Source organism: Vigna radiata, unplaced genomic scaffold (genome assembly GCF_000741045.1).
Source record: "Vigna radiata var. radiata cultivar VC1973A unplaced genomic scaffold, Vradiata_ver6 scaffold_222, whole genome shotgun sequence".
NCBI classification, from domain to species: Eukaryota; Viridiplantae; Streptophyta; class Magnoliopsida; order Fabales; family Fabaceae; genus Vigna; species Vigna radiata.
This window is the reverse complement of record NW_014543247.1, coordinates 549,389-565,442: the sequence shown is the minus strand read 5'-3', so window position 1 is coordinate 565,442 and position 16,054 is coordinate 549,389. Positions and strand designations below refer to the sequence as shown.

At 34.5% G+C, this 16,054-nt stretch overlaps 2 protein-coding genes across 2 annotated transcripts; one reads left to right on the top strand and one right to left on the bottom strand.

Moving 5' to 3' along the window:
- The first annotated feature begins 7,874 nt into the window (after positions 1-7,874).
- On the top strand, positions 7,875-9,540 carry LOC106753356. The gene is made up of 3 exons (XM_014635154.2): positions 7,875-8,298; positions 8,378-8,526; positions 9,160-9,540. The coding sequence occupies exons 1-3, from the start codon at positions 8,037-8,039 to the stop codon at positions 9,262-9,264; spliced, it is 516 nt and encodes a 171-aa protein (XP_014490640.1). The 5' UTR covers positions 7,875-8,036; the 3' UTR covers positions 9,265-9,540.
- Positions 9,541-9,575: 35 nt separating this feature from the next.
- LOC106753355 (protein PLASTID REDOX INSENSITIVE 2) lies at positions 9,576-15,556 on the bottom strand. Its single transcript, XM_014635153.2, has 3 exons — positions 15,293-15,556; positions 15,108-15,206; positions 9,576-9,798 (listed from the first exon to the last, which is right to left on the bottom strand). The coding sequence occupies exons 1-3, from the start codon at positions 15,518-15,520 to the stop codon at positions 9,607-9,609; spliced, it is 519 nt and encodes a 172-aa protein (XP_014490639.1). The 5' UTR covers positions 15,521-15,556; the 3' UTR covers positions 9,576-9,606.
- Positions 15,557-16,054: the final 498 nt, after the last annotated feature.

Genomic DNA, 16,054 nt, shown 5'->3' with positions numbered 1-16,054 from the left:
GGTAAAAAGGACTAAAACCAGAGTTTTCTAAAGTTGAAGGACTAAATTGTACCTTAGTTTGAAAGAGGGACTAAAACTAAAATCGCTCCAAAGTGTAGGGACTAAAAACATATTTAACCCTTTTAGTTATAATTGTCACTATAAACCTCTTTTATTTTTTTTATTCTAATTAAAATTTGACTGCAATCTAAACATTATCGTTATGAATTTTCAACGACAAATAAATTTAACCGTTGTTAAATTTTCAGCCTCATATAACAATAATTAAATATAATCATTGTTTGAGAAATATTTTTAATGGTAACATACGAACTATAATGAAAGACTTTTTTTTTACACCTGTTGTGGATAAGTTTTTCTACATCAGTAATAGACAAATTAATATAAAATATAAAAGAATCCAAAACCTTAAAATAATAATTTTATAAATTCTTCTATATATATATTATTCATTTTACTCATTTTTATGTAGAACTTTCGATTAATTTTTTTTTTTAAGATTCTTCTTATAATTATTTTTCTATTTACAAAATAAAATCTTATTAGTTTCTTCTTGAAACTAAAGATAAAGGATATATAACTTTGTTTTCTTTGAATAAAATCATTTTTTTTCTATTTTTGTTTCTTTTATTTTTCATCTTTACTAATTCTCAACGCTTCTTACCCATTCATACTTTGTTCTCCAGCTACAAATACTTTTGCAACCCTCTCCAAGGACTTATTTATATAATGACAAATGGTTTCAATGATTTGGTCCAAACCATTTTCACACACCAATGAAAGTCTAATAAAGTGAGCGTGTGAGAATTGCTTGATGAATTTGTTTTATAGTACAATAACCCGTTCCCACATACCAAAACATAAAATAGAAAAGCTATATATAAAAAATCAATATATATATATATATATATATATATATATATATATATATATATATTAAATCGATCTACACGTGAATGTACATAAATCTAATTAAATATAATCTAACTAAATTTGACTAGAAGAGTTTTAAGTCAATGGTTATTACAGATTCCATGTAATTTATCCTAAACCCTAAACGTTTAAGTTGAAAAAAAAACGAACAGAATAAGTTGATCAGTTGGGTCACGTGCAAAGTAGTAATTACCACAACCTTGGAATCAACACGATTATAGCATTAACACCAAGTGTTTAATAAGGTTGTCAAGATTATCATTGGATTAAACATTTGATTACTTTCATTTGGTAAATTTGTAATTGATTACTTAAAGGTGTGACACATAAACCACCTTAATGTTCTCAAAACAAACCATTAATGGAGGTAATCAATTACTTATGATGGTTAATTGATCACTAGAAGCATGGTAACTATTTTTCTTGCTAATGTTTGAAAATAAATAAATAAACTTGTTGAACGTTTTAGTTTAAAGTTGAGCATTATTTTTTGTTGAGAGTTAGTAGCTGAAAATGGTTGAGTTTGCTTGCTGGTTGAGTTAAAGATATTTGATAAATACCAATGAATGAAAAACTTTATGGATTATGAGGGTAAAGATGAAAAATAATAATCAAATTAGTTATTTTAAAGAAAATGATAAAAATTAGTGAAAGAAACTTATTTATCAAACAATTTTTTTGTTCAAATATTTATAAATTAATCAAATATCTTATAAGTTAGCTGAAAACACATTCTTACAATAATCCATTATTAGCTCTTGAGTTTTTCAAAAGACCTTGAGTGCATGGTAATCCATTAGTATAAATAATATAAGGGTTAAATATGTTTTTAGTCCCTATACTTTGGGACGATTTTGGTTTTAGTCCATTTTCAGGTACAATTTAGTCTTTCAACTTTAGACAACTCTGGTTTTAGTTCCTTTTACCAGATTTTTTTAACTTTATTTGTTATTTCAAGCACGTTTCATTATAGCATTTGGATTGTTTACACTCTTTGACACATTTTTGTTTCAATGTTAACTGAGAAACGTGCTTGAAACAACAAATAAAGTTAAAAAAAATTGATAAAAAGGACTAAAACCAGAGTTTTCTAAAGTTGAAGGACTAAATTGTACCTTAATTTGAAAATGGACTAAAACCAAAATCACCACAAAGTATAGGAACTAAAAACATATTTAACCCATAATATAATCATCACAATTTTGTAAATCTTGTAGGAAAACAATTTTGTCGTCGAGTATTGTTTGTTTTAGTAAACATTATATTATATATAAGGTGTTTGCATTTTTTTTATTAAATTATATATTTTTAAATAGGGCAATTTAAGACATTAAAACGTATTAATCCTGTTTAAATTGCTTTTATTTTCTGTTCGTTAGATTTACGGATGATTAATACTTTAAATGGTATTAATTTGCTATAGGTTCTAATATTGCATAAAGTTTGCTAATTTTTGTTTTTTTTCTTATTTGACTTTATATAAATTTTACTAATAAATTGACGATGGACGAACTTGATTTACGCCTCCTTTTAATTTGTTTTATATGGAAATGAGAGTGCTAATACACTATTATAGTCCACGTTAATATGTCACCAAAGCTTTATTAGGCTAATAATCGATGATTAATTCATTGCTCATAATAGCATATATCAAGCAATTGATTACCATATCCTCAATCGATTACCTAGAAATATATTTTTCAGCCAATAAATCAATTGTATACATAAAGCATATATCTCTAACAATTCTTCTATTTTTATAATGCAATTGCCATTATCATGTATTAGTTTTACAAACTTTTTTAGGAATTGAGAAATCATACTTACATTTATGTCAAAAGTAGAATAATTATTAAACGTTTAATGATTAAGTGTTTTAGACAATATTACGCAATACAAGTAATAATGCTACTATACAATAACAATGATTCAGGTGCAATTTATATATAAAGAACGACATGTAAAAGTTTAAATTGGAAATTATAATAAAAAAGTGTATTGTGTTGGGTTTATGTTCATTAAAGACGGAAATAAAAGCAATACACTATATACTAAGAGGCTTTTAAGTCTTTCTTTCCTTATTAAGAAAGACAAATGGATGACTATATAATCGACTATTCTGTGTCAGGAGTTGTTTTTCTATATAAACTTGACTTGAGACCTTATTCATTAATGTTATAATTTTCATATACTAACAGATATCTTGAGTTTTGAATACATGTGCTCTTAAACAAACGTTCTTGGAGAAATCAAACTTCATTGGTGATTACACAACAAGATTTCCTTCAAGACTAGTTGGACGACAAAGTTTCTGATTCTACTGCACTTTGGGTGATGGAGTCCTGCCTGACGTACATTTCTTAGTGTTCTCTTTTTGTATTTTTACATTTCATTGTATACGTAGCTTAGCTTGTAAGGAGCATGGGTTACTATAAATACCCAACTCCTCTCTTGTATTGTCACTTTTGAGATAAATGAGAATAGAGTTTTCTAATTCAGAAATTATTCTCTCTTGAAAGTCACAGGCTAGAGAGTCCAAAGACTTCCTCTAGCCACCTTCCAAGCACACTCTTTGACTTCCATTTTCAATTCCACGGTGCTTGTCTCTCATCCTCCACATTGGTTCACCAATCCGCTACAGCCTTAGCCACGCATCAAAGTCTTCGTGGCTTTGTCAGCGCATCTACCAGCTTTTGTGCCATACCGCATCATCAACGCACCATTTCACTTCTCTCGCAGAACCACAACTCATTCTTCCACTTAAGAGTCTCCTTGTCACCAGCCTCTTCTCACATCTCGACACTCAGATCAGGTTATCTTTCTCACCGATTCACCTTTTTCTTCATCATAGAATCACATCTTCGTTCAACTTTTTCAATCTCCAACCTCAGATTAGGGTTTCTTCCTTCTCACATCATTTTCTTCCATTGTAGTCGATCGAAACCTAATTTGAACCGATTAAAACCATTTTCCTCCGATTATTCTTCATTCCTACGTTTAATCTTCATTTTGAACCGATTAATCGATTCGTTTTAGGGTTCCTTCACCATTCTAGGGTTCATTCGTGCTTCTAGGGTTTTCTACGGTTCAAACCCAAGTTTCTTGAGTTCTTCTTTGATTCTGCTTTGATCTCGAGTTATCCTCCGATTAGCTCTCGAGTTTGGCTTGTCTCCTAGGGTTTCTATAGTCTCTTCCGATTTCTCTCTCAATCTAGAGGTTTGTCTTCATATTCCGCTGCGTTCATCTCTAGAGGAAGCTTCGAAGGAGCTCGCGACACGCACATTCGTCATCTCTTGGAGGCTCTTCCATCATTAGGAGTGTGATTTGATCAGGTTCTTCATCAATCTGTGATATTGGTTACCTATGCGAGCATAGTCAAGGTTGAGAGCTGGTATTACACTTGTGATTTGTAAGATATTGAGTGATTCATCTCTTGTACTTGCTATTTTGATTTGAGTGGTGTGAGGAGTGCAATTGAGAGATTCATTTATTCTTGTAAACTCAAATCTTTATTAGTGGATTCCCTTCAACTAAGATTGTTGAAGGAGGACTAGATATAGGCTTGTGATAGTCAAACTAGTATAGATTATTGTGTCTTGATCTTTCTTTTCTCCTTCTTTACTTAATTGATTCATATATCTTTTATTATTGATTTCAAGATCCAAGAACTCATAAAGATTTGAAAAAGATTTCGAAAAAGGGTTAATCTAATTCACACCCCTTTTGGATTGAGATATAAGGCCTCTCTTTTTTAACAGGGCCCTCTATTTATAATAGAAGAAATATGGACTAAGTCCAAAATATAAATAAGAAATAATAACAAGTTAACTAAAGATAAAAGATAAAGATAATATATCTAACAAAACTAATAATAATTCAAATATGCATGAATCATTCTTTAAAAAAAAAAAAAATTAGATGGACGTTAAAGGACTTAACAAGATTTATGACAATAACATTATTAGAGTAAATGAAACATCTTTACACAATTATGTTGGTAAAATTACATTTATGAGAACGAATTAGAAAACAAAAATAATTATATAAAAATTATCAAAACAATACTCTACACAATAAAAATAAAAATATTAAAAAAAAGGTAAAAATGATCAAATGATTTGATACACAATTTAATAAAATCGCATTAAAGAAAAAAAAACATAGTTAAGAGAATAATATAATGGAAAATATCCTGGAGATATGAGAAATCTTTCTTGATATCAAAATAGTGAAATCATGTGTGTAGGTACCTCATCCCGAGAACAACACAAAAGATTGAGATCCAAGAAGAACTCTAAGAGTTAAGATTATTATGGTTTATGATTTAAGGGAACACCTCATAGTGGTTTTGTAGGGTCACTTGACTTAACTTGGGTCTAGATTGTCTTACCTCAACATTGGTTTAAAAAAACTAGAGACAACTTTGGCCCAGACCGACTTAACTCTGCCTAGGTTCATGCCAACTTGACTTCATTTGGACTTGGGTAGACTCGGCTCAACTTAGGCCTGGACCGACCAAGGATCATACCAACTTAGTTTGACAATGGGTTTAGGATTATTAAGCTCGACTAGAGCTTGCCTTGGGATGACTCGACTTTCCATTCAACCTGGGACCTTCGACTTGAACCGACTCGGATTAACCCTTGGCCTAGGCCCGTTTGAGTTGACCTATGGCCTAGGCTGCCTTGGGTTAACCTTCGGTTCGGGCACTCTTAGCTTGACCTTCGGTCTGGTTTAACTCAACTCGACCTTTGGCTCGAGCCGGCTCCACTTGACCTTCGGCTCGAGCCGACTCCACTCGATTTTCAATTTAGACTGACTTTACTCTACCTTCAACTTCAACCTACTTAACTCGACCTTCGATCCCAATCGACTCGGGTCGATCTTCAGCCCTAGCCATCTCAGCTCAACCTTTGGTCGAAATTGACTCAATTTGACCTTTGGTCCAAATTAACTCAGCTCAAAAATTAACTTAGGTTGACTCGGATTGACCTTTTTCTAAAGGCTGACAGGGTTGACACCACTCAACCTTTAGTTTGTGTCCACATAACTTGACCTTTCAACCCAACAAACTCAACTTGACTTTCGACCTAGACCAACTCAAGCAACCTTCAACCTGGAACAATTCAGGTTGACCTTTAATCCCGACTAGCTTGCCTCGACCTTCAATCCTGGCTGACTCGTCTCGACCTTCGATTCCAACCAACTCGTCATGAACTTCAACTGAGATAGACTCAACTTTGCCTTAATTGACTTGACTTGACCTTCATCTTAAGCTAACTCAGTTTTTCTCGACTTCTTTACATTCATGAATATCACCAACCAAAATATATATATCACAAAGACTCTTAATTATTTTAGGATAAAACCGAATATATATATATATATATATAACAATGAAATATATTTTTTATTTTTAAATTTAGACATAAAAATTAGAATTTGATTATGTCCATCTAAAAATAAATAGATATAATTAATTCGTTTGTGTATTAAACAATATTTTAAATTTGTATTTAAAATTAAATGTCACTCAGGGATTGTATTAAAATTCAGAATAAAGAATAAAAATATATTTATCATGTTAGAATTAAAGAATGATTTCTAATACTGAAATTTTAGGAAGCAAAAATGAGATGAAACGAAAAGAAAGAGATGTAGATAGGGATGACAACGGGTCGGGTCGGACACGGATAGTGCCTATCCACAATCCGATCCGATAAAAAAAATTCACCCGTTACCTAATATGTTACTCGCTTAGATACCCGCTTAAAAGATGTCTACGAGTATTTTAAAACCCGGATATACCTGTGGATATCCGCATATACCCGCAATATTTAAAAAATATATATATATTTTTATAAATTATTAAAATAAATTTTAAATAGAATTAAAAAAAAATATTAAATATAATATAAATTAAATTAAATATAAATTAAAATTTAAAATTTAATTTTAATTAAATTTAACCTTGTAAAATATAAATTAATGTTAATTTTAATTAAATTTAACTTAATAACATATAAATTATATTTTTATTTTTATTTTTTGTGAGTAACACATATCTGCGAATACTGATAGTATAATATCCACACCTGATCCATTTATAAGTGAGTTTTAAAATATTCATTATCTATAAGTTTAAATTAGTAAACATTTATAAGTATCAACTATCCATAATAATTTTATCTTTACATCCGCGACGTGAATATTTTTTCATCCTAAGTGTAGATGAGAAAAGAGTGGGAACGTAGACCTAGCTTAGAACTCGAACACTGTACTATGCCAGCCACGCAATAAATCCCTTTGAAGTCACTTTACTGCCACCGCACTTCAAAACCAATCAACAACAGTTCGTCTATCTACGTGCTCTCAGATTATATACTCTACGCAAAATAATGGTATTAATTTATTAATATTTACAAAAATAAATACTTCTGACATTTAAAATTATTACTGTAAACTAATTAAACAACTTTCGACAATTTATTACACTGATCCGAATTAATATTGGCACCTCTAAATTTTATCTGTGATATTCAACAATTAACAAATACTATAAATTTAATATAAGGTGGGAAGTGTTATTTTTTGTTTTTGAGAAGGGACAAAACATTTTAATACAAGTGTCGTTGTCTCGTGTGCACCAAAAACAATCTCATTAACCCCACGCTTTGCGGTTAAATATGTTATTTTAGCCAAAATGTTACACTAAAAACCAAAAACCATACCTTAAACAGATCCTTGACCCTCTAAACATCCTAAGCTTTCTCCTCTCGCCACGTGGCACTACCACCCTTTTCTGAGGCCCGTGCCGGTGCCGATCAGTCATATCCAAATATATAAAAATAAATAAAATATTAATTGTCACATTATTTTACTAGATCGATAATAATTATTATGCCAAAGTCTACAATAATTTTCCTCATGCTCCTTCTCCCATTAATACCAACTTGCCTTTAAATTGACTTGGGAAGGCCATTTTGGAGAGAAAGACTGTGCAGAAAAAGACCCTTTTCAGTTTTCATTACTGCACACTTTCTTCTTCACACATTCTTCAGTTCAGGAGCCATTCTTCATCTTTTGGTTCTTTGTTGATTGAGATGGGGAATTGCCAAGCCGTGGATGCTGCAGCTCTTGTGATCCAACACCCATCTGGGAAGATAGAGAGGTTGTACTGGCCAGTCAGTGCAAGTGAGGTTATGAGGACTAATCCTGGCTATTATGTGTCTTTGATCATACCATTGGCTGTGCCACAAGGGCAGAATCAGGACCAGAAGACGGTGCTTTTCACCCGAGTGAAGCTGCTCCGCCCCAATGAGACTCTAACTCTTGGCCATGCTTACAGGCTGGTCACTACTCAAGGTATAAATGTACTATGAAGGGTATGCGCTTGTTTAGTTAGTTTAATGCTCTAAATGGTTTTTCTGTTTCTGGGTTTCAGAGGTTGTGAAGGCTTTGAAAGCAAAGAAACATGCAAAGATGAAGAAGCCTCATGGGAAGACAGTGGATAGTATGCAAATAATGCAACTGGAAAAGGCAAGTCCAGATGGTGAGACTGGAGGGATGTTGGACACAGGAAATATATATCAGGTGTGCTTCTGTTACTCATCAGCATTTTTCTTTTCTCTTTTTGGTTTAATATTATATTACCAAGTTTTTCAATCTATCCAGAGTGATTCTGTGGAAGACATAGATGTGTTTGGTTGAGCGTCTTATAGCTATGACCTGCATCAACCTGAAGCTTACAACATTTCTTAATAAAGTTGAGAATTTTGACATGAATAAACATTTTGGATCTAATAATTCACTCGGCACCAAGGTCTTGTTTAGATAAATTCTATTGAAATACTTAAAGGAGATAGAAAAGTAAACAAGTTTTTCTGTCTAGTTAAAATTAATTTTTAATAAAACTAAATACAAAAGGTTCTACAAATCAATTTGTATATACTTTGGAGAAACTCATCTCAATTTTCTTCTCTTATAAGTACTCGTGAAAAAAAATTGTATAAAGACTTAGTGTTATATCTTCTTAAGTTGCTACTGGTATGACACAGAACATAGGAAGGATGTTGTAATAATATGCAGCAGTCCTTCAGAAACAAAGAGCACTAAGAAAGAGAAACCATAAGCAGGATGCTACTTATATGCAATTTATGTCTTCATTTTTTGTGTTTGTGTCTTTATAGTTGACGAGTACTGATGTTACTGCATAATGAGTTTCAGGGAATGAGGGCAGACAGATACAGGCTAATGAATTCCACACATGCTGCTCTTAAGCTGAAATCATGGCGTCCCTCTTTACAGAGCATCTCAGAGTCTAGCAGCTGAGTTGTGCTAGGATGTGAATGTAAGATGTCTAAAGAGCATTATTTGATTGCCTCTTTCTTGATGCTCCTCCTAGCTGAATACTTGATATATGGGCTAAGAAGTTCAACAAAGGTTTGAAATAGAGTATTCTCTTCCATCACCATTCACACCCTCAACAACTAAATAACCATTTTCCTGGGACATCATGATTGTATAGCTCCAAGAAGAAGAGGAAAATTAAATAAATGGTGAATGTCAAAATCTACTGCAAGTGAATTTACTTTTGTTTTTGTTGAAGCACTCACATGTTACAAGCAAATAGAAATCTTTACATTGCAAAAGTAAAAAACTGTAAAGAAGAAGTCATTTTAGTGTTGAGTTCCAAACATCCCAATCTTTATCAACATATTTTTGTGCCCATAATAGTGATGCTCTTGCAGCCAGGGCTGCTCCTGGTAATTTCTTCTTCTTTAGAGCAACCATCATATCCGTGAATGGCTCCACCAACAATGTCCCAGGACCCCCATAGTCCTTGTGCAAAAACTCACTAAAAATCTGTTTCCAACAAAAGGCAACATTATTATTATAACTAATCAAGTTCAAAGAGAAACTAAGACATAAAAGCATTCTTTTTCTAAGCAAGTGCCTTATTAACTAAGTCAGACTTTATATCGAATGCAAAACACGTACAAAACATATCACCTCACATCTGTTAAGCTTCTCTACATACCTACTCTACGATTCTGTAAAACCCAATGCTTGCTAAGAGACATCAAATCTGATGTTAATAGAAATGAACTACAATTTTGAAGTTCATGAAGGCTTTGGAATCCTGGCCCTTAAATCTTGATTGGATACGGAATAACAGGGAATTGGCCAGAAAATCTCCAGCAATTTCCATCAAGTTAAGCAGGGTTCATAACTACCAGTAGTTAATAAAAATTGACACAGGAGTGATACATCCATAACTAAAGGGTGTGTTTCGATTTCTGTTGGAAGACTTAAACCAATTTTCAATTTTTATTGATCACTGTTAATATATTTAACATGTTTTTAGATCCAATTAGAAACAAAATTCACCTCAATTTTTAATTAACTTAAAAATCACAACAACATTTTTTAATTTCAATTAAGTTCAACTCAACTTAATTTTTTAACTAAAATTCAATCAGATACTAAGAATATATGAAGCTGCAGTTGTACCCAACTCGGAATGTTAATGCTGTTACCAACTTACCATTAAATATTGTTTGATTTACCAGGGATTTACTGTACTTTATGATGGATTTGCTTAGATCAGTTTCTTATATCCTTGACACTGAAGTCCTATCAAATGATGACATGAGGATTTTTTTTTTTTTAAATTCTACCACACATTGTTGAGAACCCCAACATGGGGAGATTTGAACCAGATTAAAGAAATGGTGGTTGCGAGTAGACAGGTAAAGCTAACTTAAGATTTGTTAGATAAATCATTGAGGAATATTTAATTTATATTTTCCCGTAACTTAAGACTTGATAACTCAAGAGGGGAAAAGAAGAGGTGCATATAAATGTCACTTGAAAATTGGAACAAAATGATATCAGTAAAAGTTGTGGCATTTTTATTTATTTGATGTGATTGCTTCTAGGAAAAGAGCAGTGAAACAAACATCGGTGAACAAATTCTTTTTGAGGTATGAACGCTGGCCACCAAATTATGAAACGAGAGGAATGTTTCTTAAACTTTAGATGTGGCAATTAACAGGGGTGTTATCTGGGAATTTAATTCATATCTTTCAAGTTTCAACTTCTGTTAGGATGGATATAGGGGAGAGGACTTAGTGGGTAATGGGTTTAGAATAGAAGGTGGAAGAAATAGTATAAATAAGACCCGGTTATGGGTCAGGGAGTATCAAGTATTTTGTAAAGTCAGGCTTATTGCTTGTAGAGAGGGGTTATGCCCTCAACCCAGGCAAGTTATGCTCCCATGTCCCTATATAGATCCATTCTTTTTTGAATAATTCAGTTTTTTCATCATCTTCTATACTGTTCATACTGTTGTGAGAGTGAGAACAATTAGGTTTAATAATTAGGAACCTATCAAGTGGTCCGACCTGCCGGATATCCTTAGGAGAGGGTTCAAGAACGAATCAAGAAGTGGTCAAGAAAGGGAGGAAGCATGGAAGGAAGAGAAAATTCTTGGGAAAGGAGGATCAGCGAACAGAAAAGGGAGCTGGTAGAATGGAAAAGAAATATGTAAGAAATGCAGCAGGAAACCAGAGAACTCTTACGAGTTCTTGGAGGAAGGGTGTGGAACCAGAAAAAGGGATTAGAAGGCAGTCTGGGGTCTGTAGATGATCAAAATACTGTTAAACGAGAATCAAAGAAGGAGAAGGGAATGCTCGGGGGAGGAACGAGAGCGAAGACGAAAGGGGGAACAATTGCCCGTGTTCGAAGGGATAGATCCATTGAACTGGATCAATTGGGTGGAGCGATTCTTCGAAATTCAAGGAGTAGCAGAAGAGGAGAAGGTACGATTAGTGTTTGTGAGCATGGAGGAAAGCGCTGGCTACTGGTTCAGAGCCTGGAAGGAGAAAGCCAGGGATCGCTCTTGGGAGGGGTTGAAGGAAGCTCTGGTGATAAGGTTCGGAACCGTCGTGGAGCGGTTGACGGCTTTCAAACAGAAGGGGACGGTGGACGAGTCTTATGAGGGACGAGGAACGATTGCCGAACAATCCGAGACCGAGTGCTGTAATCCATGCCGATTGAAAGATACCGAGCGGTCAGAGGATGAAGAGGTGGAGACGGAGGAAGTTGAGACCGAAATAGACCGGAAACAAGGGGAGAGGTCCGCTTTGTCGGCTGGAGGTTTCACTCAGCCACAAATGATGAAGCCGAATGAGGAGATTAGGGGCCGAACGGGTATGATTTTTGAGCACGGAGGAGTAGCGGTCATCCTTGGTGTGGAGTGGCTAGCGAAGCTCTGGAAGGTGACAGTGGAAGGTGACAGTGGATTGGAGAAAGTTGACGATGATGGAGATAACAGCGCAGAGGAACCCCACTTTGGAAAGAAGAGTGGTGGGTCCCAGGGCTTTAGTAAAAATGGATGAAGTGGCAGCGAGGCTAATGGTATGGGAATTGGGCTCATTTAAGTCCAGAAAAAGCAGCCCGAATGGTTTGGGCCTCATCGACAAACAAAAGGGGGAGATGGAGTTTTTATTGGACAAGCATGATGTGGTGTTTTGTGAACCTGTGGGGCTGCCACCTGACGGAGAGAGGGCCACAAGGATGCTGAGAAGGCAGCCTTTAAAGAGGCCGAGAAGAAGAAGGAAGAGGAGGAAGCAAAGGATGATCCAGTTGACTCTGATGCTGAGGGAGAAGATGAAGATGCTGGTGGGCCAAGCTTACGGGGTAGCGGAGGAACAAATATTAGGGTATTTTCTCGCCAGATTGCGAGAAGACATAAAGGGGCAAGTGCGCATTCAAGGTCCGCAAGAATTGATAGTTGTGATGAGGATCGCGCGGGATGTGGAAGACGCAGCGTCTACAGCGAGAGGGAGAAGTTGGAATGGGTTCAAGGCGAACCCATCGAGGTTGCGCGTGACAGGGACGGGGCTACGAGGCAAAACCAAACGTCCGTCCCTAAACTGGTCGGGCGGAATAGAGGGTATGGGCCAGTAAGGAGAGATGGAGTTACACCAGCGAGTAGCACGGGAGGGAGTACGAACGGTGGGGCCGACAATCGGGGAAGAGTGGTGAGAAATCTCCCTTACCCAGTATTCCTTAAGACAAAGGAAGAGGGGCGATGTTTTCATTGTGGTGGACCGTCCGGCCGTGGTCACCATTGTGCAGAGAAAAGTTTAAGCGTGATAATTTTGGCAGAGGACGAGTAGGGAGCCGATGAAGAAAAGATTTTGCCACCATCCAAGCCGCCTGATGTGAATTGAAGAGCATAGCCAGGGGTGTCCGTTTCCAACCTTGAGGACAAGGTTGTTTGGCAGAGGGGATGTAATGTTAGGACGCAGGGGAGAGAACTTAGTGGGTAATGAGTTTAGAATAGAAGGTGGAAGAAATAATATAAATAAGACCTGGTTATGGGTCAAGGATATCGAGTATTTTGTAAAGTCAGGCTTATTATTTGTAGAGAGGGGTTATGCTCTCAACCCAGGGAGGTTATGCTTCCATGTCCCTGTACAGATCCATTCTTTTCTAAATAATTCAATTCTTTCATCATCTTCTATACTGTTCATACTATTGTGAGAGTGAGAACGATTAGGTTCAATAATTAGGAACCTATCAACTTCATTAGTTTGTTATAGAATCTCTAAAGAGAAATGAAGTGTATAATTTGTTTATTTTAAGTATTTATTTATTATAGTTTTGCAAAAGGATGCTTACTCATGGGGAAATGATCCATTGCTCTCGTCCTCGTCTTTAACTAAATCCATTACAGTAACATTGCTGTAATTTATCTTTTTAATCAAAAGAAGTTTTTGTACTTATATGCAATGAATAAAAAAAACCATTAATAACACTTCCTTCAAGTATATCCCCTTTTCCTATTATTGAAACAAGAGATAAAGAATTATTTTCTTTTACTAACAACTTTGTTAAATCTGTAGAGAAATGTGATGTGGAAACACTTAAGAGAGAAAACATGTACATCCTAACTCCAACTCAAATAGTGAACTAGTACAAACAACAATCTATTGAAACAAAGATAGTCTAATATTATCTTAGATATAATAATTGCCTCTTAGCCATTGAATAACAAAACGGAAATGCAGACTGATCAATATACAATTAAAATCTAATTACGAAACTGGAAGACGTCATATAAAAAACTAGAAGAAAAGAAAAAAAAGAGAGAGAGAGATTGATTGATGTGTATGTCTACACACACGGGTGTTCATACCATTATGTGCAATTGATAAATGTGAATGAGTACAAAACAAGATTTGAAAAATTGTGGAGCAAAAAGGACATATCAAAGTAGTAAATATATATTGCTTTTAAAATTATTATCACATCTACAATGAAGTCTGAAGATAATAGACTGGATAAATTCCAGCAGGAATTGACCTAATAGGCTGTAAGCCAGGTTATAAGAATCTCTCACCATCAAATCATACCAAAATCTAAAGAGTCAATCATTGATGTATAAGTTAAACATATAACTGATGGAAAGAATGGACAGCAGGAAACTTACAAAGTTGCAGAAAATGTCCTAATCCTACATAATTTTAAGGTTAGTTATATTTTAATAAATAATAAGTTTAATTATACATTCATAATTGTTTGGTTTTAGTTCTATCTTGGTCTTCCATCAAACATTTAACAGGTTTTGCTTACGTGACACCTAACATGTTGCCTTGCCAGACACATAATTGAACAACTTAATTACATTTTTTTGTTCCTCCCGATTGTGATATCAGAATTAACAGAACCAAAAGGTGCAACTAAATCACGTCAGCATATGATATCTGTTAAACAGTTTGTTACCTTCAATGGCACCAAAGCAAAATTAGTTCAAAATCGGTCGAAAAGGCTAACTATAAGATCGAAATGCTAAATTACGGAACCAAAGTACAATTAAGCCTGAATAATATATCGGTTCAGTCGTTTTCCCGAACACCTAGCATTCAAGTACAATCAACAAATCTGAGTAATATCCAAACAGGGCTTAAGAGAATCATCACATTATCTGAGGTCGTCAAAACCAGCAATTACTTCCAAACATTCGAATGAGTTCTTTTTATTTTCTTTATTATTTTTTACACCAAATATAATAGATGAAACTTTAGAAGAAAACAAGAACCAAACAACACCCACAAAAGTTTTCGCCACAAAGTTAAGATTTTGAAAAGGAAAACGACATTGACCTGAGTGCAAACGGCAACAACCTCATCAAGGTCATCCCCAAACTCGTCCACGTCCTCGGAAAGCTTCTGAAAGAGTTCAACTTTGAACTTCTGGCTCTCCTGCAACATACCTCAAATAATGGAATCAGTAAATAGCATGAGGTTTCAGCATGGGCAAATTTACACGGAAAAATGCATGTACTCACGGATTCTGCAAATTCGGGAATTGGGTCAGGGTACACGTACATCTGGTTGGGTGAATGTGTAAGAGTGCAAGTGAAGGAGTTTGTAAAAATGGGTTGGACGCTGAGGCAAAACGAAGAAGAGGGTGACATTGTGAGTGAGAAAGAATGGTGCAAGATAAGAGCATTTGAAGAAAATGGTTTTCTATGATAGAAAGTAATCGTCAAGGGAGAGGAATTCAAAAGCAACATTGCAATTTTGTTTTCAACAGAATTCAGTAATGGAGTTAACGGAATCTTTGTCTTCTTAGTCCAACATTAAAGTAAAATAAATAAATACAAAATCTTTTATCAAATAAAATTATACTTAAGGGTGTAATAAATTATTTATCTCAAAATTCACCACATTGACAATTAGAGCTATCAAAACAGGTCGTCCGGTCTGACCTGGCTAAGGGTCATTTAGTGAGTTAACCTAACCCGGTTCATTTATTAACATATCAGAAAAATTCGAACTCAATCCTGACCCACCACGGGTTGGTGGATAAACGAGTTGGCTCATTGACTTACTTAATTATAATTTTTTACAATGTTTTCAAATTCAATCCGGCCAGAACCCGTGATAAGCCGGATTAACATGCAGATTGTGACCTATTTTGATAACTCTATTTACATTAAAAGATGTTTTCTAAATAAGTTATTTCATCATTCAACAAAAATAAAGACAATCATAACAAACAGGACTTTTATAATATGAATTATATTTTTATCGAATTGAATGATAGT

What these genes read in the sequence shown, in the direction of transcription:
- LOC106753356 (XM_014635154.2), top strand. Translation starts at nt 8,037, where the DNA reads ATGGGGAATTGCCAAGCCGTGGATGCTGCAGCTCTTGTGATCCAACAC. An exon ending in CAGGCTGGTCACTACTCAAG is followed by an intron (nt 8,299 to 8,377) that starts GTATAAATGTAC and finishes TCTGGGTTTCAG; the next exon opens with AGGTTGTGAAGGCTTTGAAA. An exon ending in ACACAGGAAATATATATCAG is followed by an intron (nt 8,527 to 9,159) that starts GTGTGCTTCTGT and finishes AATGAGTTTCAG; the next exon opens with GGAATGAGGGCAGACAGATA.
- LOC106753355 (XM_014635153.2), bottom strand. Translation starts at nt 15,520, where the DNA reads ATGTTGCTTTTGAATTCCTCTCCCTTGACGATTACTTTCTATCATAGA. An exon ending in TTCCCGAATTTGCAGAATCC is followed by an intron (nt 15,207 to 15,292) that starts GTGAGTACATGC and finishes GGTATGTTGCAG; the next exon opens with GAGAGCCAGAAGTTCAAAGT. An exon ending in TTGTTGCCGTTTGCACTCAG is followed by an intron (nt 9,799 to 15,107) that starts GTCAATGTCGTT and finishes TGTTGGAAACAG; the next exon opens with ATTTTTAGTGAGTTTTTGCA.